At 36.4% G+C, this 26,753-nt stretch overlaps 2 protein-coding genes across 5 annotated transcripts in view; one reads left to right on the top strand and one right to left on the bottom strand.

Annotated features, from left to right (window-relative positions):
- Positions 1-26,753, top strand: part of HECTD1 (HECT domain E3 ubiquitin protein ligase 1) — an 87,594-nt gene that overhangs the window by 40,272 nt on the left and 20,569 nt on the right. For 3 of the 4 annotated variants that reach the window (XM_045569203.1, XM_045569218.1, XM_045569210.1), the window contains exons 13-26: positions 1,711-1,933; positions 2,436-2,699; positions 2,800-2,876; positions 7,138-7,272; positions 7,819-7,965; positions 9,644-9,738; positions 11,816-11,921; positions 17,297-17,431; positions 18,746-18,885; positions 19,155-19,478; positions 20,808-20,974; positions 21,061-21,237; positions 24,747-25,583; positions 26,234-26,455. In XM_045569203.1, the coding sequence (XP_045425159.1) occupies positions 1,711-1,933; positions 2,436-2,699; positions 2,800-2,876; positions 7,138-7,272; positions 7,819-7,965; positions 9,644-9,738; positions 11,816-11,921; positions 17,297-17,431; positions 18,746-18,885; positions 19,155-19,478; positions 20,808-20,974; positions 21,061-21,237; positions 24,747-25,583; positions 26,234-26,455 (3,049 nt within the window). The remainder of the gene's footprint in view (positions 1-1,710; positions 1,934-2,435; positions 2,700-2,799; positions 2,877-7,137; positions 7,273-7,818; positions 7,966-9,643; positions 9,739-11,815; positions 11,922-17,296; positions 17,432-18,745; positions 18,886-19,154; positions 19,479-20,807; positions 20,975-21,060; positions 21,238-24,746; positions 25,584-26,233; positions 26,456-26,753) is intronic. The other variant, XM_045569227.1, reaches the window with a different exon arrangement.
- Positions 17,311-26,753, bottom strand: part of AP4S1 (adaptor related protein complex 4 subunit sigma 1) — a 74,078-nt gene continuing 64,635 nt past the window's right edge. Inside the window, exon 6 of the mRNA XM_045569313.1 lies at positions 17,311-17,515. Within this exon, the coding sequence (XP_045425269.1) occupies positions 17,480-17,515 (36 nt within the window). The 3' untranslated portion in view covers positions 17,311-17,479. The remainder of the gene's footprint in view (positions 17,516-26,753) is intronic.

Below are 26,753 nucleotides of genomic sequence, written 5' to 3' on the forward strand. Positions count from 1 at the left end.
ATACCTTGGGTTATTCATGCTGATTTTCTTTTCTTTTCTTTTCTTTTTTTTTCCGAGACAGTGTCTCGCTCTGTTGTCCAGGCTAGAGTGCCATGGCGTCAGCCTAGCTGACAGCAACCTCAAACTCCTGACTCAAGCAATCCTCTGCCTCATCCTTCCGAGTAGCTGGGACTACAGGCATGCGCCACCGTGCCTGGCTAATTTTTTTCTATATATTTTTAGTTGTCCAGCTAATTTCTTTCAATTTTTTTAGTAGAGACAGGGTCTTGCTCTTGCTCAGGCTGGTCTCGAACTCCTGAGCTCAAACGATTCTCCCTCCTTGGCCTCCCAGAGTGCTGGGATGACAGGCATGAGCCATCATGCCTGGCCTCATGCTGATTTTCTACTCTGGCTCTTTCGAACATGAATCTCTGAGTGCCTTGTGTGATCTCTGGGAATTAATTAATCAGTTTCCAAATTTCCAGTTGTTCTTTGCCCAGACTTACGGAATATAACCCTATGGATGAGTGATCTAGTACTCAGTGGAAACCACTTTGGAGATTTCTGGAGGTCTTTTTCTATTTAGTTCCCTAATACTGAACTCAGACTTCACATATTCCAGTTGCTTTAGCCTCCTCAAATTCTGATCTCCATTTTCTCAGCTCATATTGCTGTGTTGCCTCTCTGCATTGACCTCTGCATTGCCAGAAAATTGTCTCTGCTTCTAAGAAAGTCATTTGCTTTCATTTTCTTGGGGATTACAGTCCTGAGTTGACTATTGTTTAGTACTTGAATAAACTTTTTTTATATATCTTATCCATATTTTAGTTGTTTACAATGGATATGTTTAGAGAAATTCATAATCATTTTATGTGCATACTCTCAATCTTTAAATATATTAAAAAAAGCTTTAGGATCCTAGGCTAAGCTACAAAATGTTTATAGGTTTGTTTTTTTAAACATTCTCTAAAATATCTATATGATTATAGGAATAATCTAGTATATTTGATTCACTTGGTTGAGGTTGGGGCCTTGGAATTTATTTTAAAAAAAAACTCTGGTGATTTTGCTGCACCACTAGGTTTGGATACCATTGATCCCATGTAAACCTACATTTTTAAATAAATAGTCAGTTAGGCCTAGAGTGAGTTTACCAAAGTCTTAGACTATTAGCTAGTTGTGTATAGTGCTCTACTCCATTGGTCTTTACTATTACTCTTGGACATGATATAACTTAGGTCATTATTTATATGAATTTCTTTCTTTCTTTTTTTTTTTTTTTGAGACAGAGTCTCACTTTGTCACCCTGGCTAGAGTGCAGTGGCCCCATCATAGCTCACTGCAACCTCAAAGTCCTCCTGTCTCAGCCTCCCAAGTAGCTGGGATTACAGGTGTGTGCTACCATGTCTGGCTAATTTTTCTATTTTTAGTAGAGACAGGGTCTCGCTCTTGCTCAGGCTGGTCTCAAACTCCTGACCTCAAGCGATCCTCCTGCCTTGGCCTCCCAGAGTGCTAGGATTACAAGTGTGAGCCACTGTGCCCAGCCTATATGAATTTCTTAACATTTTTAGGGCATATTTGTAAGATTTAGTTATAAGTATTTGATCTGAATACATATTAAACTATAGGCAACTGAAATTCTAAATTCGATTCATGATCATGTTTTTGAAAAATGAATATGTGAAATAGAAATTATTTTCACTGTTTTGTTAAATAATTCTACCCATTTAGGAAGATGAACCACAGGAAGATGCTAAAGAATTGCAGCAAGGTAAACCATATCATTGGAGAGACTGGTCAATCATTAGGGGAAGGGACTGCTTATATATTTGGAGTGATGCAGCAGCCTTGGAATTATCTAATGGCAGTAATGGATGGTTCAGATTTATATTGGATGGAAAACTTGCCACCATGTATTCAAGTGGTAGTCCTGAAGGTGGATCGGATAGTTCAGGTAATATTTTGTTTCAATTAAAATATTTTCCTAGTTTCTGTAATTTGTTTTCCTGCTCATATTTTTGCTACCATTGTCATGGAAATAGCACATCCTTAATGATCATGTGGCCAAATTTTTTAGTATCAGTGAAAAATTATTCCATGAAAACACTTCATAGATGCCTTTTTTATGAGACAAGGAACAGCACTAAAGGTACTTTTAATCCCTCCAATCTTGTAGATAAAGCTGTCTTCTGTTATGAAATGGTAAATTACATGGGTATATTGCTGTCTCAGGTTATATCTTTCCCAGAAGCCTCATGTTTTAAAAAATTAAGCCTATAGGATTGCTTTTATGCCTGAACCTAAATAGATCAAACCAGTAAGAGGATACCAAAGAACAAAACTTTACTAATTTAGTTTTATTTTACAAAATTAATATTCTATTATGTAGTTTTTTTTTAAAAAATGGAATATTTGAAAGGAGTAAGACTTTTAAAACAAGCATTCTGTCTTTGTAGAAAGCAGAAGTGAATTCTTAGAGAAGTTACAAAGAGCCCGAGGCCAAGTAAAGCCATCTACTTCAAGTCAACCTATACTCTCCGCACCAGGACCTACTAAACTTACTGTAGGGAATTGGTCACTAACATGTTTGAAAGAAGGAGAAATTGCTATTCATAACTCAGATGGTCAGCAAGCTACAATATTGAAAGAAGATTTACCTGGTTTTGTATTTGAATCTAATAGAGGAACCAAACATTCATTTACTGCAGAAACTTCTCTGGGTAAGTATGTAGATATGTAAGTTTAATAGGTAAGAATAAATGAATATGTTAAATTGCAATAAAGTATGTTCTGTGAAATACTCTTTTTTTCTCCCCCAAGGTTCAGAATTTGTGACTGGCTGGACTGGCAAAAGAGGCAGAAAACTGAAATCAAAGTTAGAGAAAACAAAGCAAAAGGTATTTGTGGGATGTGCTTTTTCACTGTCTTTTGTATTGACTTGGTAAAGTTTCAGTGATAGATTGATTATAAGCATTGAAAAAATTGAGCCATGTAACTTAAGCTACCCTTTGTAGCTTTTCTTTTTTCTGTATTCATTATTTTTTACAGTGTTTATTTATGTATTGTTTTTATACATACACTGAATAACAGTATTAAAGCAGAAACAAAATGGAAATCAATATGAGATAAAGAATAAAACTTAAATTATTTTACTTATTAATGTCACAAAAACTTTAAACTCATACTGAAATTATTCTTAATAATATTTTCAGTGATATAGTGGGATTGAAAATAATCATTATGTAATTTCTTTTTTGTTGAGACAGAATCTCACTCTGTTGCCCGGGCTGAGTGCTGTGGCGTCAGCCTAGCTCACAGCAACCTCAAACTCCTGGGCTCAAGTGATCCTCCTGCCTCAGCCCCCCACGTAGCTGGGACTACAGGCATGTGCCACCATGCCCAACTAATTTTTTCTATATATTTTTAATTGTCCAGTTAATTTCTTTCTATTTTTTAGTAGAGACAGGGTCTCGCTCTTGGTCAGGCTGGTCTCGAACTCCTGGCCTCGAGCGATCTTCCCACCTCGGCCTCCCAGAGTGTTAGGATTATAGGTGTGAGCCTCCGTGCCCGGCCTGTTCATTATATTTTACAATTCATATTTTATACATTAGGAGACAGCAACTTAACTGCCTGATTCTGAATTCAGATTATTTTGATGCTTAGTTTAATGACTATCTTAGATGAAATCACTACTTCAAAAAGATACAGGAGCAAATGCGTTACTGGCTCCACCTTCAAAATCATAATACTAATTTTCTAATTCTATTCATCAGATATGCTTTGTTCTTTTAGAATACAGCCAGTATATTTCCATCTTTATCAATTGTTTTTGCATTTTTTATAAAGAATTATTTAATTATTATTTTTTCTTTTTAATTTTTTTTTCAGAGACAGGGTCTCTCTGTGTTGCCCAGGCTGGAGTGCAGTGGTGTGATCATAGTTCACTGCAACTTTGAGCTGCTGGGCTCAAGTGATCCTTCTGCCTCAGCATCCTGAGCATCTAGGATTTCTGGCATGTGCCACCACGCCCAGATAATTTTTTAAGAGATGGGAGTCTTACTATGTTGTCCAGGCTGGTCTTGAACTCCTGGCCTCAAGCAATCCTCCCATCCACCTTGGCCTCTTAAAGTGCTGGTATTACAAGCGTGAGCCATTGTGACTGGCCTGAAAAAAGAATTTAAAGAATTAAATTAAAATCTCATAGTTAGAGTCAACATTTTCTGGTGACTAATGTATTTATTTTACCTATAGTGGTAATATAAAATAGTTTTTAAATACAGTATGCAAAGAATGCTTGTAGATGGTTGGCATTAGGGGAGGGTACTTGTATTTTTATGACTTTGATCATAGAAATTCTAATAATGGTTTTTATATGGAACAGATTTTTTTTTTTTTTTGAGACAGAGTCTCACTTTGTTACCCGGGCTAGAGTGAGTGCCGTGGCATCAGCCTAGCTCACAGCAACCTCAAACTCCTGGGCTTAAGCGATCCTACTGCCTCAGCCTCCCGAGTAGCTGGGACTACAGGCATGAGCCACCATGCCCGGCTAATTTTTTTGTATATATATTTTTAGTTGGCCAGATAATTTCTTTCTATTTTTAGTAGAGACGGGGTCTCACTCTTGCTCAGGCTGGTCTCGAACTCCTGACCTCGAGCGATCCACCCGCCTCGGCCTCCCAGAGCTAGGATTACAGGCGTGAGCCACCGCGCCCAGCCGGAACAGATTTTTTTATATAAAGATGTTCATGTTTTCATTTCCTGTTGTGAATGTTCTGAGTTATGCCCAAGGTATTTCCAGATGCCAGACTTTGGAAAGAACATACCTTTGATTTTTTTTTTTTTAATAAATACATATTAGCCTATATAACCATATAATATTTTGATTGCTTCTGTGTTTTTTTAAAAAGAATGTGGAGCTATAGATTTCTTATTCAGGGTATATTGAAGGCATTGGAAAAAATATAGCTCACTCAGTTGAAGGTAGCCATGAGATGCCAAAAGGAATTTGAGCTAAATACAATCAATTTTCATTATTCATAGTAGTTATATTTCATAAAGTTGCTGTGAATACTGACCCATTGCTTCTAGGGGAAATGCTGGGTTAGATTTCTTTGGGCCAGTGGTGACAGTATTTTTGTTACCTTGTTTGGTATGTGTTTCTTTTCAAAAATATTTAATGGTGTATTGTTGATTTGTTAACATTGAGTTGGTCAGCAGTACTGTTACGCCTGAGTGAAGCTTATTTAGCACACACATTTTTCCTTTAAGGTACTTCACAGTCTTCTTGCACTTAGAAGCACTAGATAGCACTTCAACACTGTATTTGAGGGCCATATTAAATAGTGAAATCACCAAAACACAGAAATTGGAAAAATGTGATACTAAATAGATTGTGAGTAAGACACTCGTTTGTAGTGTGAAACTTGAAACAAGAGTTTCACCTTGTTTGAACTCAGCTAGGAACATGCAAATTAGACAAGTCAGATTTTTTTGCTGCACTGTTTACATGTCCATGATGACTGTGAAGGCACTGTGAGTATTGTTTTTGAGGTTACAAATACATTCGGTGAATAGTTGACTTTCTAAATGTGGAATCCTTGAATAAAGCTGACTACCACTCACCTATCTCAGGAATTTTTTGAAATACCTAATATGTTGTTTTATTTTTATTTTTTTATTTTTTATTTTTATTTTTTTTTTTTGAGACAGAGTCTCACTTTGTTTCCTGGGCTAGAGTGAGTGCCATGGCGTCAGCCTAGCTCACAGCCACCTCAAACTCCCGGGCTTAAGCGATCCTCCTGCCTCAGCCTCCCCAGTAGCTGGGACTACAGCCATGCGCCACCATGCTCGGCTAATTTTTTCTATATATATTTTTAGTTGGCCAGATAATTTCTTTCCATTTTTTTAGTAGAGACGGGGTCTCGCTCAGGCTGGTCTCGAACTCCTGACCTCGAGCCATCCACCCGCCTCGGCCTCCCAGAGTTCTAGGATTACAGGCGTGAGCCACCGCGCCCGGCCCTAATATGTTGTTTTAACTAACCAAATCTAGACTAACTCATGAGGAACTGAAATTTCATGATACGGAAAAAAAATCGATGAGAACGTCGTCTCGATCTTACGTTTTAGTGTTCTTAAAAAAATATTGATTCACTTCATTGATTTAAAATTAGTAGCAACTCAGTAGTTGGCTATTCTTTTGTGTGTATAAATGGTACATATTGGAATGTACTAATTTTGGGTAAATAATTTTAATTATTAGTGTTAACCTCAGTTTTTATTTATTAATATTTTATAAAGGGGTAGTTTCTTCAAAGTTGTCTAATATCTAGAACGTGCTATCTTTTAATTCTGAAGGGGATACCAAAATAGAATGGAAAGGTATTATTATTAATAAGTAGTTTAGGGAGAAATTTTTTTCTATTAGAGTTATACTGGGTTAGTTTGTGATTATAATATGATAGAATCAAGTAAATCCTAAATTTACATTATTTAAGCATATATTTGTAACTAGTATCATGTACTAACTTTCATCAGATGCAAGCCTAGAACATTTATGGGTTGTTCTCTCAAATAACTTTATTTTAACTTGAATGACAGGTATTTAGTGCCCAAATTGACCGTAGGGTCATTCCTTCTCATTGCAAAATATGTAAGTGTCATGTATAGTATGTATGAATAATATAAATAAAAAAAAGACATAAAACCTAAAGTATACCCCAGAATGTTAAAATGGTCAGCTTCGGTTGATGGGATTATATGTGGTTTGGTTTTCTTTTTCTTTTTTTTCTTTCTTTTTTTTTTTTTTTGCTTATTTGTATTTTCTAATTGGTTCACCGTGAACAGGTTACTTTTATAAGAAGAAACAGAGTTAATTTTTTGCAGATTGTATAAATTTATTTTCAATGAAATAAGCACTTTGCATATAAAGTCCACTAAAAATTAAAAATTAGAAGTTCTGTTTTAGTTAACACTGCTAAAATCTATTATAGTATTTTTTAACCATTATAACCTTTGACATATATGAATAGTAACATTCTTTGGAGGTTGAGATGGCACAAACATTTTAATTCTTAAAGTTGCATACATTCATGTAAACGGGAAGGTTTGGTAAAATTATTAATTGTGAAATTTCACATTTTGCTATGCTTACTTTGGTAGGTACGAACTATGGCTCGAGATTTATATGATGACCACTTTAAAGCTGTTGAAAGCATGCCTCGTGGAGTAGTGGTAACACTCAGAAACATAGCAACTCAGTTAGAGTCATCTTGGGAACTTCATACAAATAGACAAGTATGTCAACCTTGAGATTTTATGACTCAGTGAATTTTAGTTTCTTTTTTTTCCCCTCTGTCCTTTATATCGTGGTTGTTGAATAGGGTTCAGCAAATTACGGCCCATGGTCAAATCTGGCCTGCTACCTGTTTTTGTATAACTTTGTGAGGTGAGAATGGTTTTTATATTTTTGAATGATTAAAAACAAATCAAAAGAAGGATGATATTTCATGACACATGACAACTATATAAAAATAAAATTTTAGTGTCCATAAATAAAATTTTATTGCACATAGCCATGCTTATTCATTTACATTTTGTCTATGGCTGCTCTGGTGCTACAGCAGGATTGAATAGATGTGGCAGAGACTGTGTGACACGCAGTGCCTAAAATCTTTATGCTGGACCCTTTATAAAAAAGTTTGCTAACCTCTGGGTAGAGATAATTTGCTTTAATAATTTGAACTTTTAATGTTTAATATCTAATTTATTTCGTGATAATTGATGTTAACTTTAAGAGCTGTGTTTTTTGATTGTCTTCATTAAAATTTTTTTTTCTTTTAGTGTATCGAGGGTGAGAACACTTGGAGAGATTTAATGAAGACAGCTTTAGAAAACCTAATTGTGCTTTTGAAGGATGAAAACACAATTTCACCATATGAAATGTGCAGTAGTGGCTTGGTGCAAGCACTTCTTACTGTTTTAAACAATGTAAGTTTATTGAGTAGTAGAGAAAAAAAATAATATAGTTTTAAAAATTATTTGTAGCTGTCCTTTTGGTAGGGTGATTTTTAGTTTGTTTTATTAAAAAATACTTGAAAACTGAGTAAAGTTTATATTTCTTAATTTCTCCAGCCTTTTAAGTTGTATCATTACTTTGAGCCAGTCAAATCAAATAATTGAGTTTATTTTGAGTAAGTACCTAAATCATACGTATAAAATTAATTTATGAACAATGAAAGTTTAGGGAGTTTATGTGAATATTTGGCAAGTATTTGCTAATAACCATATATTTTTCTTTGATTTAGCCTACCTTGAATATCTCTTTATTATGATAAAATTTTTTTTCTTTATTTTAATGGAGGAAAGGATTCTTCCCGTTTCAGTTTTACTTGGTGTTTTAATTTCTTTCTTTCTTTTTTTTTTTGAGACAGAGTCTCGCTTTGTTGCCAGGCTAAAGTGCCGTGGCGTCAGGCTAGCTCACAGCAACCTCAAACTCCTGGGCTTAAGCAATCCTTCTGCCTCAGCCTCCCAAGTAGCTGGGACTACAGGCATCCACCACCACACCCGGCTAATTTTTTCTATATATATTTTTAGTTGTCTGGCTAATTCCTTTCTATTTTTTTAGTAGAAACGGGGTTTCGCTCTTCCTCAGGCTGGTCTTAAACTCCTGACCTCGAGTGATCCTCCCACCTCGGCCTCCCAGAGTGCTAGGATTACAGGCGTGAGCCACCATGCCCGGCCACGTTTTAATTTCTTTATCTTAATCATTGTGTGTCGTGATGCACTCTTAAGATTCACTTTAACTTCAATGAATTTCATATTCCCTTTGTAGATTTTACCATTTGCATTTTTTCCTATTTATTAAATTACAGTGATATATCATATTATATCACTTAGTAATATCTGTGAAATTGTGGTTTTCATGTACCACTTTTTTTAATGCTCATTAAAGTAAATAGTGCTGTTAAAATGGAAAATGTTTATTGATATATAATCTGAAATCATCTTTTTTTTTTTTTTTTTTTTTGAGACAGAGTCTTGCTTTGTTGCCCGGGCTAGAGTGAGTGCTGTGGTGTCAGCCTAGCTCACAGCAACCTCAAACTCCTGGGCTTCAGCGATCCTACTGCCTCAGCCTCCCGGGTAGCTGGGACTACAGGCATGTGCCACCATGCCCGGCTAATTTTTTCTATATATATTTTAGTTGGCCAGATAATTTCTTTCTATTTTTTTAGTAGAGATGGGGTCTCGCTCTTGCTCAGGCTGGTCTCGAACTCCTGACCTTGAGCGATCCACCCGCCTCGGCCTCCCAGAGTGCTAGGATTACAGGCGTGAGCCACCGCGCCCAGCCTGAAATCATCTTGTGTACTTGGAGAAACACTGCTTTTGCATTGTAATTGCTGACTACATAACAACATTAAAGAAGGAGAAAATTCTATGTTGGCCATGGTGTACTAGTCATATAGTAAAAAGAATTTGAATTGAAAGATTAAATGACTAATGATTTAATTCAAATTGTATTGATAATTTTTTCCCATGGTCCCTTGTCAAAGCAATGTATTTGATAATTTTATAATATATTAATATTCATATATCCATGAGTTTTTGATAAATTTCAGTAAAATCCTTCAGAATGTTTTCTGTACTTTCTACTTTTTATTTTTTTTAGAGTGTGGATTTGGATATGAAACAAGATTGTAGTCAACTGGTTGAAAGAATAAATGTTTTCAAGACAGCCTTTAGTGAAAATGAAGATGATGAAAGGTAAACCCCAAATTTCTTTTAATTATGTTTGTAATGTTTGCACAGTTGGTATACTTTATTTAAATTAAGTCTAATGAAGCATTTATACACAAAAAGGAACTCTTATTTAATAAAAAATAGATTATAAGTGTATAATAAGATGAAAAATTTGAATTATTTTTTTAATCTGATAGAATAAAAGAAAACTTATTTAAATTACTTTTCTGGAATGAGTGCAGGGATCACTTAGTTTAAATTACATGCTTGTTTAATTTGAACACTGATTAAATACATGAAGATACTAAGTAATAATTGTTAATTCTTTTTTATGTGTGATAATTTTTTTTTTTAAGAATTTTTTGTAGGAATACATACTCAAAATTTTTCTGGATGAATTGATAAGCTCTCTGGCATTTTTTGAAAATAAATAGGAAGGCGAGAACTGGGTGGGGATATAGATAGAAATAGATTGGCCATTAGTAGCTAATGCTGGACCATGGGTTGATAAGGGTTTATTTTACTATTTGGTCTACTTTTGAATGTGATTAAATTTTTTATAATAAATTATAAAATTTATTCAATAAATTTTTTTTTTTGAGACTGGGTCTCACTCTGTCACCTGGGCATGGAGTGCAGTGATGCCCTCAAAGTTCACTCTAGCCTTGAATTTCTGGGCTCGAGATCCCTCTGGTTCAGCCTCCTGAATGGCTAGGATGACAGGCTTGCCCCACCACACCTTGCTAATTTCTTTCTTTTTCTTCTCTTTTTTTTTTTTTTTTTTTTTTTTTAAGATGAGATCTCGCTGTGTTGCCCAGTCTAGTCTTGAACTCCTGGCCTTAAGCAATCCTCCTACCACAGCCTCCTAAAGTGCTGGGATTACAGGCGTGAGCCACCTCATCTGGCCTAATTTTATTAATTTCAAATATCATTTTTTCATGAGTGTATATCTTTATGGGTGTTTAATTTATTGAAATATTACTGTATTAAACATTTTAGCCCTTTGCAAATTATTACTAATACTTAAATGTGCTAGTCTCAGTGGAAACATCTTTTTATGTAAATTCCTTAGGTGGTAATACTATGTTAAAGGTTATAGTTTTTTTTTTTTTTTTTTTGAGACAGAGTCTCCCTCTGTTGCCTGGGCTAGAGTGAGTGCTGTGGTGTCAGCCTAGCTCACAGCAACCTCAAACTCCTGGGCTTAAGCGATCCTCCTGCCTCAGCCTCCCAAGTAGCTGGGACTACAGGCATGCGCCACCATGCCCGGCTAATTTTTTGTATATATATTTTTAGTTGGCCAGATAATTTCTTTCTATTTTTAGTAGAGATGGGGTCTCGCTCTTGCTCAGGCTGGCCTCGAACTCCTGACCTCGAGCGATCTGCTGGCCTCGGCCTCCCAGAGTGCTAGGATTACAGGCGTGAGGCACCGCGCCCAGCCATGTTATGGTTTTTTTTTTTAAGAGACAGGGTTGTCTCACTGTGTTGCCCAGGCTGGAGAGCAGTGGCCATTCACAGGTTCACTACAGCCTTGAACTCCTGGCCTTGATCAATCCTCCCATCTTAGCCTCCTGAGTAGCTGGGACTACAGGTGCATGCTGCTGCACCCAGCTCTTAAAGATGATTTTTAAAGGTTCTTTTTTTTTTTTCTCCAGCCCCTGCCCTGATTTTTAAAGGTTCTTGAATCAAATTTTCAAATTACTTTCCAGAAATGCTATGCCAGTTTACACTTAACAATGTGTGAGAAATCGTATGTTATGATACCCTTGCCATTAAAAACTGTCATTTTCAAAACTGTTGCTTCATATCCTTTTTTCTTGTTTCAAATATCACATAATAAAATTATTTAAACTTTACAAAAATAAATTACGTATCTGTTTAGAAAGCAATTGATAGCATTGTTTTTAGAAAAATGAAATATTCTTAAGTTAAAGAAATTGAATTGTGAGAGTATTTCTACTTACTCAGAAGTAATCTAATGCAAAATTAAACTTTTCACTCATGAAAAAGTAGAAGTCTGTATGAGGTTAGTTACTCCAGTTTCTACATGAACATTTGCATGCAATTATACAAAAGCTCTTCACAATAACTTTTTTTCCCACAGTCGACCAGCAGTTGCATTAATTCGAAAGTTAATAGCTGTATTAGAATCTATTGAACGTCTACCTCTCCATTTGTATGATACACCAGGATCTACATATAACCTCCAGGTAACCATGAAAAATGCAGTAGCTAGTATTGTTGAATGCATCTAGGCACAGTGCTATACTTTTATTTTTTTGTAATTTTTCCTTTCCTATTGGATTAAAATAAAAATGATTGTGCTTATTCTTTAAAGTTTTTAGCTTAAAAGTCATTTGATCTTTTTAATGATTCGTGAATGTATTGGTACTTCAAATCTACTGTGATCAAATCACTGGAAATGATAAATTTATTCATTTATTATTTATTGTAAGTATCAAATCATATTTGGTAGATCATCTGGGGAAAAAGATATTTTATCAGTGGAAAAAAGAGGAAAGTGTTCCTCTTAGTGTACAATTGAGTCAAGCCCTTAGTTCATTTGGGCTGCTTTAACAAAACAGACCATGTAAGTTATAAACACCAGAAATTTATTGCTCATAGTTCCAGATGCTGGGAAGTCCAAGATCAAGGTGCCAGGAAATTTGATGTGCTGAGGGTCTGTTCCTCATAGGTGCATCTTCGCATGGTGGAAGGGGGTGTACATCCTCCCTCAGGCCTTTTACTAGGGCACTAATCTTATTGATGAGGGCTCTGTTCTTATGCCTTAATCACTCCCAAAGGCCCCACCTCCCAACACCGCGAGTCCTACTGCACTGGGGATTAAGTTTCAACATAGGGATTTGAGGGGGGTTGGGTGACACAGACATTCAGACCATGATAAGTCCCTTCTTTATTTCCATGTTTTCAGCATAAAAAACATCTGAAAACATTTAAAGCACCATTTCTTTCTTTCTTTCTTTCTTTGTTTCAGACAGTCTCACTCTGTTGCCCAGGCTAGAGTGCCATGGCATCAGCCTCGGTCACAGCAACCTCAAACTCCTGGGCTCAAACAATCCTTCTGCCTCAGCCTCCTGAGTAGCTGGGACTACAGGCATGTGCCACCATGCCTGGCTAATTTTTTCTATGTATTTTTAGTTGGCCTGCTAATTTCTTTCTATTTTTTTAGTAGAGACAGGGTCTCACTCTTGCTCAGGCTGGTCTCGAACTCCTGAGCTCAAATGATCCACCCGCCTCGGCCTCCCAGAGTGCTAGGATTACAGGCGTGAGCCACAACGCCCAGCCCATTTCTTTCATTATGTTATTGATTAGAGCCAAATCACCCAAGTCTTGCGATTCCTGTTGATCACATGGTTTTATAGCCTATTTCCTCTTCTTCCTCCTTCTCTCTCAGTCTCTCTCTCTCTGCAGATAGATAGATAGATCTTCATGTATACATCCCATTCATTCAATTATTCTTTTGTTAGCTGGGATCTAGATGTGAACAAACAAAAACAAACATTTTATTGCTAATATACCAGCGTACATCTTTATCACACTTTTTGTGGGTTTCTTTAGTATTTCTTAGCAGGTCCTTCTGCTTGGAATCTTACTTTTGTCCAACCTATCCTGCATTCTGCATGGAATAGTTTCTTTTAAATATAGCCTTTAATAAGTGACTAAGGATCTATATTTGCCAAATTAATGCCTATTCAAAGCAAACAACAGTTTCCATATCCCTGAGAACACAGTAATATTACTGAAGCCACTACACTCCTACACTAGAGTGCTTATTTAGGGAGTTACATAGTGCAGTTAGTGCACCTAACATTCTCTATATGTTAATTAAAAAGATGTAGAGGGCTACTTTGTGTTTTGTTTTAGACAGAATAATAGAAGGAAAGGGGACTGTTTGGTTCATCATTTTTAGGCTTTATTCTTGGTGAGTGAATTGGTTGGAGATAAGTCTCCAAGACTGGAAAATTCACCTGCTTATACAGTCCTAGGAGCACCAATATCTTTTATTATGTACTTTTCATGTTAGGAGATTGTGCAAGGCCCAAAGATAGGAAGGCCAGGTATGTGCTCTCTGCTAATTTTGCAGCATAAAATGCTACCAAAATGCACATATAAATCTTTGATTGTGGGCCGGGTGCGGTGGCTCATGCCTGTAATCCTAGCACTCTGGGAGGCCGAGGCGGGCGGATTGTTTGAGCTCAGGAGTTTGAGACCAGCCTGAGCAAGAGCAAGACCCTGTCTCTACTAAAAATAGAAAGAAATTAGCTGACAGCTAAAAATATATATAGAAAAATCAGCCGGGCATGGTGGTGCATGCCTGTAGTCCCAGCTACTCGGGAGGCTGAGGCAGTAGGATCGCTTGAGCCCAGGAGTTTGAGGTTGCTGTGAGCTAGGCTGACGCCACGGCACTCTAGCCCGGGCAACAGAGTGAGACTCTGTCTCAAAAAAAAAAAAAAAAAAATCTTTGATTGTGTTTTTAGTTAACATTTATGCAAGAATAAAACTACCTAAAGTTGCTAGTGCTGCTATACCTGTTGCTTACTAAAATGTATTGGATTAAAAGCTCTCTTTTATTTTTAAAAGTTTATTTGCTTTAGATTATAGAGGTCGAATATCCCTTGTGAAATACTTGGGACTAGAAGTGTTTCAGATTTCAGATTTTTTCAGATTTTGGAATATTTGTATTATATTTACCTGTTTAGCATAACTAATCTAAAAATCTGATTAGGCATCATGTCAGTGCTCAGAAAGTTTCACATTTGAGCATTTCAGATTTTCAGATTAGGTTTACTCATATCCTGTATAATATATTCTGGGTTTAAAGGAATGAGCTGATTAGCTACTTTTCAAGAATTTACCTGGAAAATTGTGGTTATAAGTTAGAGATTTAATACTTCTGTTAAAGTGCTTTATAATAAATTTATTTGAACTATGTATATTTGAATTTATTTAGAAATTCTAGCAAGTTACCTTTTTGTTTTTTAAATGAATACATAGTGAAGATTTTATTTAAGTATAGTCATGGGTTGCTTAATGACAGGGGTATATTCTGTGAAATGTGTCATTAGATGATTGTGAAGTACATCATAGAGTATACCTACTTTATGATGTACTCACAAAATTCTAGATAGTATCTCCCACATACATCTATAATCTTACAGGATCACTGTTGTATATGTGGTCTGTCCTATGCTGCACTTGACCATAAATAAGGGAACTAGTTAAGTGTTAAAAACCAGTTCAAGATTTTGTTTTGTGGCTTTGTTAAGTGAAGATGTCAGAACCTTTAGTGCTTTGTTCACAACTTGAAGTACATGTAGGATATGCAGACTTTAGACAAACTCATGTTGTCTTTTACCACAGGGGTTTTGGGGGGTCCATCTACAAAGCAGCATCTTGTTGACACATAGTATTTGGTCGAGTTAGACTAATTATTGTGGGGCCCATCAGAGGAAAAAAGTATCTGAGCTCAGGCTCTTCCTCGTCCCGCTGTGCTGGGCCTGACAGAGGCCCCTCTGGCCCTTTTCAAACTGTCTGCTGATTGCAGTATATCAGTAACTACTCTGTCCTGTGACCAATTTAAGATTTTTAAGAAAAGGAATTAATTTATTGATTCAACAAGCAACTACTGGTGTGCCTACCACGTGTCAAGCTCTCTTCTGGGTGGTGGGAATATAGGGAAAGCAAAATACAAACACACTGATGAGATGACAGTGATCTTGAACTTGATTTGGAGGTGCAGCAATTTGTCCTTAATGTTCTGTTTTTTTGGGGTTGCGGAGATAGGGTCTCCCTGTGTGTCACCCAGGCTGGAGTGCAGTGGCCTCATCATAGCTCACTGCAATCTCGAACTCCTGGGCTCAAGCTATCCTCCTGCCTTAGCCTCCTGTGTAGCTGGGACTGCAGCCACACCCAGCTAGTCTGGGGATCACACTCTTCCTCAGGCTAGTCTCCAACTCCTGGCTTCAAGCAGTCCTCCCGCCTCGGCCACCCAGAGTGCTAGGATTATAGGCGTGAGCCACCGCGCTCACGGAACTCCTCTTTTAAAAGAAACACATGCTTCAGACCCCTACTTCTTTCTTCAGGAAAATCAGTATTTAGTAGTCACCACTGTGGGAGGAATTGTGAAGGGAGATGTAAGGGGAAGTTTGAGAGGGAAAGAAGATAACTGGAGTTTACATTCTGAGGGGGATGGAAGTGGGAGTAAGAAAATAAACAACAATCAAACATATAAAACAAAAAAAAATCCAGTTTGAGGGAGAATTAAAGAAGCAGACACATATATAGGCAATCAGGAATGTTGCTAATACATATTGGTCAGAGTAATAATTAATTGCATCTCCACTGGGCAAACCTAATTTCCATTATTATCATTTTCTACAAATTACAAAGTTGTACAATAGCTCCATGACAATGAAAGGCATAGATAACCCAGAAGAGTGAGTGAGGCAAGACACCAGGTAATTTTTTTTTTCCATTTCAAAGTCTTTCACAATTTTTCTCAATAAAATTATATGCAAAATATTTTGATAGGTACATGCACATTTTCCTGGGAAGCTCATCCATAACTTTTACCATGTTTTCAAAAGAACTGGTGTGCCAAAAAAAGGCTAAGGACCTTTGTTCTAGTCACAGCCGACTATCCAATGGTCCCCAAACATTTAATGGTCTGTGTCTTTGCCTTGATTGAGCCTTCTGGTCTAAATTGCCTTATAAAGCCCTATTCGCTTTTCAAGGTCCAGCTTAAATGGCATCTGAGTCTTTGAAGGCCTTCTACCACCAGGCTTTCCCTAATTGTCTCCTCATCTGCTTTCCCTGAGTATCTTTATTAATGCACTCACCACCCCGTATTTACCACTTATTATTTGTTGGCTCTCTTCTACATTTGTATTTTCAACTCTTTGAGGACAAGAACTAGAGTCCTGCAAAAGAAAATGACTTAATTTTTAGAATGTGAGCCCTCACATTCCCTATTCTTTGGCAACCAAAGCTCAACTTTACCCATTGCCTACTGCTTCTCTCTCTGCACCTGTACTTTGGCAAGGTCGCCTACAAAAGTGGAGCGTGCCCCAAACCTCCCAGCACTGGGCACTCCGCGCCCCCACTCTCTGGAAACTGGAACTACAAGGGCTGCTGGTAGACTTAGTACATGTGCTTAGACAACCAGGCCAAGCAAACTGAAGGGTTTGTGGGAAGAGGGGGATGTGAGACAGGGACTGCAGGTGATACAGTGGACTGCACATAAAAGGACTGAGAGGAATTTAGACTTCACGCAGCCTAAGCAACTCTGTAGGCCACTGGTAACTTACTCTGTTCAATTTCCATAGTATAGGGTCAGGTACTGCTACCCAGTTTTGTTTTTTTTTTTCCGTAGCCACTGTTACTTACTCAGTGGACCTTTTAAGGATAAAACATTTAGTGGGAAAAGGCCATTTGTTCATTAGTAATTCCATTATAGTTATGCTTTATAAATCTCAGTTGTTATGGTTATGTAGTATTTGTCATTTTTGCAGTTCTGAGAAAAAGGCGAGGCATTTTCTAAAGGATTTTGATAATTTTTGCATAGATACTTACAAGAAGATTACGATTTCGGTTGGAACGTGCACCCGGTGAAACTGCACTGATAGACCGTACTGGCAGAATGTTGAAGATGGAACCTTTAGCTACAGTTGAATCTCTCGAACAGTATCTCTTGAAAATGGTGAGCTTCTGGCAGTGGCGTGGTGAAATAAGCATTCTCAGCTGTGGTTTAGCCCTTGAAAGCAGCAGTTTGGGAAGTGTGTACCTAGAGTTATGGTAATACAATTTGACCCAGTAAATGCATTTTTAGAAATCTAATTTTAAGAAAATAATCTTATGTATACCATGAATGCTTTCTACATGAAGATGTTTATTATAGTTTTATTATAGTTCTTTTTAGTACTGAAATAGTGACCAAAACCTTAATTACAATCAATAAAGGAATGCCAAGTAATTTTTTTTTTTTTTTGAGACAGAGTCTCACTTTGTTGCTCGGGCCAGAGTGAGTGCCGTGGCATCAGCCTAGCTCACAGCAACCTCAAACTCCTGGGCTTCAGCGATCCTACTGCCTCAGCCTCCCGAGTAGCTGGGACTACAGGCATGTGCCACCATGCCCAACTAATTTTTTCTCTATATATATTTTTAGTTGTCCATATAGTTTATTTCTATTTTTTTAGTAGAGACGGGGTCTCGCTCAGGCTGGTCTCGAACTCCTGACCTCGAGCGATCCACCCGCCTCGGCCTCCCAGAGGGCTAGGATTACAGGCGTGAGCCACCGTGCCCGGCCAATTATTTATATTTAAAAATTTTTTAAATTTATTTTTAATTTCACAAGTGATTATATATACTTATTTCTACTAACTTGAATCTTATATAGCTATTAAAATGTATAAATGATAATAGAAAAATGTTCTTGCACACTGTGATTAAGACTTTGTTATATCCTATCTGTTAATTTTAAATAATAGACTAAAGGAATACTCTGATTTTTTTTTTTTTTTTTTTTTTGAGGGAGAGAGAATCTTATTCTGTTGCCCTGGGTAGAGTGCTGTGGTATCAGCCTAGCTCACAGCAACCTCAAACTCCTGGGCTCAAGCAATCCTCCTGCCTCAGCCTCCCAAGTTGCTGGGAATACAGGCGCATACTAACACGCCCGGCTAATTTTTTTCTGTTTTTAGTAGAGATGGGGTCTTGCTGTTGGTCAGGCTGGTCTCAAACTCCTGACCTCAAGTGCTCCTCCTGCCTCAGCCTCCCAGAGTGCTAGTATTATAGGTGTGAGCCACCACGCCCAGCCAGAAATGCTCCATGATATTAAGAGTGAGGTGGTTTAGTTGTAGGACTTTTTTATTTTTCTATGTGTTTTTCAAATGTTTTCAAATGACTATTTGTTATAATAAAACAATTCACTTTAAAGGTATAGGAAAAAAGTGGGTAATGTGTTTGAAAATAGCATTATTAAGGTGAATGAATGTCTCCCATATTTTCTTTGATTTAGGTAGCAAAGCAGTGGTATGATTTTGACCGATCTTCATTTGTTTTTGTTCGAAAATTAAGAGAAGGCCAAAATTTTATATTTCGGCACCAGCATGATTTTGATGAAAACGGAATCATTTACTGGATTGGGACAAATGCAAAGTAAGTCATTCTATTTAAGCTAGAGTGATAGTATTCATCTGGAAAAAGAATTCTGTGAAGTAGAATGAAATTATTAACCATTCTTTGAGTGTCCTATTGTTTAAGGAATTTTATTTCATAGGTTAAATTTAAGATTATCCAAATTACTTTTTATGAGGAAAACATCTAAATTGCTAATTCTAGAATTTTATTTAAATATCATTTTATATTTAAAAGTTAATATAGATAAATGCAATTAACATTGTTAATTTTTCTTTATTGTTGTATAGAACTGCATATGAATGGGTAAATCCAGCTGCTTATGGACTTGTAGTAGTAACATCATCAGAAGGAAGAAATCTACCTTATGGCCGCTTAGAAGACATATTAAGTCGTGATAATTCGGCTCTAAATTGTCACAGCAATGATGATAAGAATGCCTGGTTTGCCATAGATCTGGGTCTCTGGGTGATACCATCAGCTTATACACTTCGACATGCTCGTGGTTATGGAAGGTCTGCACTGAGAAATTGGGTTTTCCAGGTATCCAAAGATGGACAGAACTGGACTTCTTTGTATACCCATGTTGATGACTGCAGTCTCAATGAACCAGGGTTAGTTGAGGAGTCTTTGCAAATTGGAAAACTCAGTAAAGAGCTTTCTTTATTTTTATAATTGTATACTTTAGAGCTCTCTTCTTTGTGAAATAGCGAAGCAAGATTTTCATTCTAAAAACAAATCACTTGATAGTCTGGGCATTAAAACTTGTAAATACTGACTTCACCAAAACTTTGTTAAAAACTTTAGAGTAAATATTAGTAGAAGCTGACCTGAGTATTTATTTTGCATTTGATCTTAGTCAAAAGTGATTAGTATTAATACTTATGTTAAAAATTAATATATAGCTATATATATGTGTATAGTATACTAGTGGAAACAAAATATGGAATTAGCCTTTTATAAACTCTCCATATAGTTACATAATGTATGTGAGTGTTCAACAAATGAACTGGCTATTGCTGTTTATAGAATTATGGCTGACTGAAAATTTTCTTATTTTTATGTATCTCTTCTTAAATTTTATGTATTGATCATATATTTTTTAAAAAATAGGTCGTAATTATATGTCTAAAAAATTAGCTGTGTTTTCATTGTACATTGTGGTACATTTCAAGGGGTAGTGTATGTACTTAAACCACTTTCTGCATTTGATATATTATGAAAAGAACTTAACATTAGGATTATTAGGTAATCAACCTTTTCAAACTTTAAAGTTGAAATTTTAATCCATTATTTAAAACTTTGTAAGAATTCTAATAAAAGACTTTTTTTTTTTTTGCCATAAAAGCATATCTTTTACTCTTTGTAAACTTTGTCTTTAGATTATGTTAATCATAAATTATTTAATGTTAAGAGTCAAGTTAATAGCATACATGTAAGCATTTCATTTTAACTTGGTTTCTGGAGTACTTTTTTCCTACATTGATTTCTTTTTTTTTTTTTTTGGAGACAAGAATCTCACTTTGTTGCCCGGGCTAGAGTGCCGTGGCATCAAGCTCACAGCAACCTCAAACTCCTGGGCTTAGGTAATCCTTCTGCCTCAGCCTCCCGAGTAGCTGGAACTACAGGCATGCGCCACCATGCCCGGCTAATTTTTTTCTATATATATATAATTTTAGCTGTCCAGATCATTTCTTTCTGTTTTTAGTAGAGACAGGGGTCTCACTCTTGCTCAGGCTGGTCTCGAGCTGATCTCGAGCGATTCTCCCGCCTCGGCCTCCCAGAGTGCTAGGTCCATTGATTTCTTGATTCTTGAACTGTTGAGTGAATATGAAAGTTTATTTTTTCTACAGTTCTGTATTATGTAAAAGATCTTTGCCATCTTGAATATTTTTTTCATTTATTTTAAATATTACTCAGTTTTTTCTCTAACACATCTACAGGTCAACTGCCACCTGGCCTCTTGATCCACCAAAGGATGAGAAACAAGGATGGCGACATGTGAGAATTAAACAGATGGGGAAGAATGCTAGTGGACAGACACACTACCTCTCACTATCTGGATTTGAACTTTATGGCACTGTAAATGGAGTATGTGAAGATCAGCTAGGTAAAGAGATAAGACGTTTTTCTAACTAAAATAATTATGTTATAAAATATGATTTGGTTTATATTTCTCTAATTTCTACCTGACAGGGAAGGCAGCTAAGGAAGCAGAAGCAAATCTTAGACGACAGAGACGTCTAGTACGTTCCCAGGTTCTGAAATACATGGTTCCAGGAGCTCGTGTTATCAGAGGCCTTGACTGGAAATGGCGAGACCAGGATGGCAGCCCACAGGGAGAAGGCACTGTGACAGGAGAACTACATAATGGTGAGTACATGCTTAGCACTTGTAATGTAGAAATAGGGTACTTAGGGGTTTTTTTCTTTTATCTTGGGATAATTTATAAATTGTGTAAATGTACCAACACCAGTTAGAAGAACTGATAGTGATTTCACATGAAAAATGGAAAAAAATTACGAAATTAGGGAAAATTTTAAGTTCTTGGATTTTGACTAGAAACTTATTGCTAATATTTTGAGGTGATTGTCAAGTTTAGTGTAAGCTGAGTACCCTCAAGACACGTTTTCTTTTTTCCCCTAGTTTATTATTCTCAAGTTTACTTTGGGTTTTAATTTCTTACATTTTTCTTGTTAGTCTTACAGGAACCAGGCAATAATTTTTTACTGTATTATAAATCATGCAGAAGAAAAAGGATTAACCTTTTTACTTCATATTTTTCAATAAAGCTTGAAACAAATGTAGCCTCTTTATTTGTTAGTATATCATCATTATTTCACGATGCTTTTTTTGGGAGTTTAAACTTTTATGTTTTTTAAGGGTTATTGTGTAAATCAACTTCCTTTGATGCTGTAGATTTTAGCAAAATCCTTACCCACTTAAGAAATTGCTGTTAACTCCAAAGGAACTATAGTGACTAATTTTTTCATTACAACTATAAGGCTGATTTATTAGCAGATAATTTACCTAAATAGTAGTGGGTCTGTTTGTATCAATTTTGCCTAGTATTAAAAAAAAGGAAATTGTTCGTATTCTCAGCTTAATACCAAATATCTAAAGAGCTATAATAAAAGTGAGAATGCTTAGGAGAATGACTAGCATTTAATCTCTTAATATATTCATGCTTTATGTGCTAAAACCTTTATTTATTTAGATAAACCATTTGATTATATTGCTTTTAAGATTCTGTTTCTGGAATTACCACAGTACCAAATGCATTTCTTTTTTTAAGAATATTTACTTTTGTTGTTTTGAGGCAGAGTATTGCTCTATTGCCCAGTCCAGAGTGCAAGGGTGTCATCATAGATAGCTCACTACAACCTCAAACTCCTATGCTCAAGTGATCCTCTTGCCTCAGCCTCCTGAGTAGCTGGGACTACAGGCATGTGCCACCACACCTGGCTAGTTTTTCTGTTTTTTGTAGAGATGGAATCTCGCTCTTGCTCAGGCTGGTCTCGAACTCCTGACCTCAAGCCATCCTCCCATTTCAGCCTCTCAAAGTGCTAGGATTACAGGCGTGAGCCACCACACCTGGCCCCCAAATGCATTTCTGTATAGCATCATATCCTAATTGCAAATCCTTGTAATCAAAGTAGTTTTACAGTGATCCAAAATTCATAAATACCAGTAATAGTTTAGATGACAGTAGTACTGTTTAACTCAGAAGTTACAAATGTTCTCGTATTTAGGCATCTTGATAATACTTACTAATAAGATAATCTATCTTTTATAATTTTTTTGGCCTTGAAGTGTATGACTTGATATGAGGAGGCTAGTTAGGGACATGTGAATATAGTTCATTTTTCTCTGGATGGAGTCAACTGAAGCGACTGCATAGGAAAATTAATATCTTATTTTCAGAATTTAGCATTCAAGAAGGGCCTATTTTTGCTGATCTGAAAAATGGAGAGATTGAGTTTTGGCTGACCAACATGGCTATTGATGTTGTCAAGCCTTAAAACCTTTATGTCAGGTAGGGTCCTTAGCTTTCAAATACTTAAGCTAACCATTTTTAATAATGCCTCATCATTATAAACTCTATCTTTTAGGCATAGGAGTTGGGAGTTTTGTACCTATACACTTATGTGTACTATGTATGTACCCTTTCTTAGTTCCACCAGAAGGTTTTAGATAATAGTTTAAACACATTCGGAAGGTTAATATAAATGATTTACATTTTTTAGTATTTTTCCTCATTTTATCAGTTACTTTGTTTCCCTTCCAAAGAGTCTGTGTATTGGTAGGAATATCCATTTATTCTCCAAATATTGAGTGCCTGCTATGTAAAGCTACTTCATTAGAATTCACATGTTCAATGGTCAAAAAAAAGTATGATCCCCTGCCTTCTGGGTGAAACAAATAAATATACAATTGCAAATCTTGGTAAGTGCTGTGAAATAAATTATCAGTATTTTTTTGGGGGGACCACTAATACAACACAAAAGTCATTTTTATTTGGGATTGGGATCTGTTTTTGAACTTTTCCTTTTCTTACACAATTCTGTGTGCAGAAGAGAGAGTTAAATGTTGGTTTTTCAGAGGTTATTTCAGCATACAGAAAAAATTAAGGCAATTGAAATCTCATCTAAGCTACTTATGTAGATTTGGGGCAGTCACTTTTCCTTTCAAAGAACTCATGCAGATAATCCCCACAGGTAATTCAATATTGTTTATACCCCTTCGAGCTTCGTGATAAACATATATGAACTTGGTGTATGTGTGGGTTGGGTGACAGGGTGTGTGGGTGGATGGGTGGCTGCCAGACCTGTGCCCTGTGCATGTGTGGGTTAAGAACTTTTAAACTCTATAAAGGCTTGTTGTACTTTAAAAAATAAATGTTTTTCATGTATTATATTTTTCCCTGAAATAGTTAGCTTATAACACTAAAATAAGATTGTAAACTTTCTATTAATTTCCTTTCTGATAGGCAGTTAATTTTCTGCTTTGGAAGTTAATTACCTTTTTACAAAAAGAATGACTATCATTTTCTGAGTATAAGTAAATATATAGGTTGAATATCATTATGCTGATTAGTTCTTTATATGTTATTAGCTTTAGCAAATAGGTTCTAATAAAAGAGCTCAGCATGCTCTTTAAATTTTATTAGAATTTTCTGTGCTTATTGAAATTTATGAAACTTAATCATAAGATAACCAAAGAACCACTGAACTTTGAGAACACAACCGAAATGCTAACTTTGTGCTTTATTTGAGCTAGTGACCTAAAATTTATATAGTAATACGTGACTATTTTGTCTGTCATTTAGTGGGTTTAGCCCAAACTTGGAAATTAATGGTAAGCTGGCACTTTATTGACCACATAATTATATTTAGCAATTAAAAAACTTTTACTTAGATTTCATTTACTTGCTGAAGTGGCAGTATTTTGCCATTTGTATCAGTCTTTTTCATTTTTTAAAACAATTCTTCCATTTAAAAAATAACCCAATAGATTAAACATGACTCTTACATTGATTTTATATATCAGTAGATAGAACAGTTCAGAAATAAGGGAAATAAAAGGAATTTTAAATATTTTCCACAAACCTTGTATACAGTACATATTTGTTTTCCTTAACATAATATTATCATGAGAGTTAAATACTACAGGCTTTCAGATAGCTAGTCTAATCTTAGTCAAATAATGTTTCAATTGATTAGAGTCCAACAATTTACATTTTAATTGGCAGACCTTAAATGACTGTAGCAATTCAGAGAAGTACAGCACTGATGAAAAGCTGATCCCATATTGTGGAGCTACTGTCTGACACGCTCCTATCTGCTTTCTGCTGGGTCTCACAAACTCCTGTCCCTTTCCAGGCTGGATTGATGTCACCTGGGATGCTGGTGGCTCAAACTCTTACCGTATGGGCGCAGAAGGAAAATTTGACCTCAAGCTTGCACCAGGGTACGACCCTGATACAGTGGCATCACCCAAACCTGTTTCATCCACTGTTTCAGGCACAACGCAATCATGGAGCAGCTTGGTGAAAAACAACTGTCCAGACAAGACATCTGCTGCTGCAGGCTCCTCAAGTAGAAAAGGAAGCAGCAGTTCTGTGTGTAGCGTGGCCAGTAGCAGCGACATCAGCTTGGGTTCGACCAAAACGGAACGGAGATCAGAAATTGTAATGGAACACAGTATAGTTTCAGGAGCTGATGTCCATGAACCAATTGTTGTTCTTTCATCTGCTGAAAACGTCCCTCAAACAGAAGTAGGGTCATCTTCCAGTGCAAGCACCAGCACCTTAACAGCGGAAACGGGAAGTGAAAATGCTGAAAGGAAGTTAGGCCCTGATAGTTCTGTTCGTACTCCTGGGGAGTCTAGTGCAATATCCATGGGAATTGTTAGTGTAAGCTCTCCTGATGTTAGTTCAGTATCTGAATTAACTAATAAAGAAGCAGCTTCACAACGACCCCTTAGCTCTTCAGCAAGTAACAGACTGTCAGTGAGTTCTTTGTTGGCTGCTGGGGCCCCTATGAGCTCTAGCGCAAGTGTGCCTAACCTGTCCTCAAGAGAAACTTCTAGCTTGGAGAGTTTTGTAAGGAGAGTGGCAAACATAGCACGGACTAATGCCACGAACAACATGAATCTAAGCCGAAGCAGCAGTGATAACAACACTAATACTTTGGGGAGGAATGTGATGAGCACAGCAAGTAAGTGAGCTTTTCCTTATGGAACCCAATGCTTTAGGGTCTCTTGTTCAGTGTGTTCTGGCTGCAGTCTTTAACTAGATCATTAAACAAATATAGATACAGCTACATCAAATTTAGCACCTCAGGAATATGAAGTTCTATGGAATCATAATATTTTAAGAATTCAGATCAGGTATGATAACCTCATTCTAAAAGGATAAAATAATAATACTTTTATTTACCACTCCTTTATGATAAATCGTTAAGCAAAGTTGCGTGAGGAAATAGATAACTACTAAATATTATGATACTCCACTCAAACCAAAACTGGTATACTTTTTACTTAGGCTCTACATTGATTTTAGCTTCTTAAAATTCTAATTTAAGCTACTAACAGGTTGAAGTAATTCCCTTGGAAAATACGTTGAGAATTATTTCATTGCGTGTTTGACTTTTTTAAAAAGCTAGGCTTAATATTTTGAAAAATAATAGTGCTATAAAAACAAGAAATTTTAGTTGGATTTCAGTTGGGTTCCCAAAGTTGTTGCTTTTCAGCATTTCTATTTTTAATGTGTGTTATGACCTCACTCTTTAAAAAATATAAAACTTGTTTTTTCTAAGGTTCCTGCAGCCCACTTATTTGTACTGATTTGCTTCATTTTTATCTTTAGCTTCTCCTCTTATGGGTGCTCAAAGTTTCCCTAATTTGACCACACCTGGTACAACATCAACAGTGACTATGTCAACATCCAGTGTTACTAGCAGCAGCAATGTAGCTACAGCAACAACAGTTTTATCAGTTGGTCAGTCATTAAGTAATACTTTAACCACCAGCCTCACATCAACCTCCAGTGAGAGTGACACAGGTCAGGAAGCAGAATATTCCTTATATGGTAAGTTATGGTTTAAATTAAAATATATATATATTTATTTATTTTGAGATGGAGTCTCACTCTGTCACCTGGGCTAGAATGCTGTGGTGTCAGCCTAGCTCACAGCAACCTCAAGCTCCTGGGCTTAAGCGATTTTCCTGCCTCAGCCTCCCAAGTAGTGCGGACTACAGGCTCATGTCACCACGCCCTGCTAATTTTTCTATTTTCAGGAGAGACAGGGTCTTGCTCTTACTGAGGCTGGTCTCAAACTCGTGAGCTCAAGCTATCCTCCTGCTTCGGCCTCCCAGAGTACTAGGAT

The sequence above is a fragment of the Lemur catta genome, chromosome 1 (genome assembly GCF_020740605.2).
Source record: "Lemur catta isolate mLemCat1 chromosome 1, mLemCat1.pri, whole genome shotgun sequence".
NCBI lineage: Eukaryota > Metazoa > Chordata > Mammalia > Primates > Lemuridae > Lemur > Lemur catta.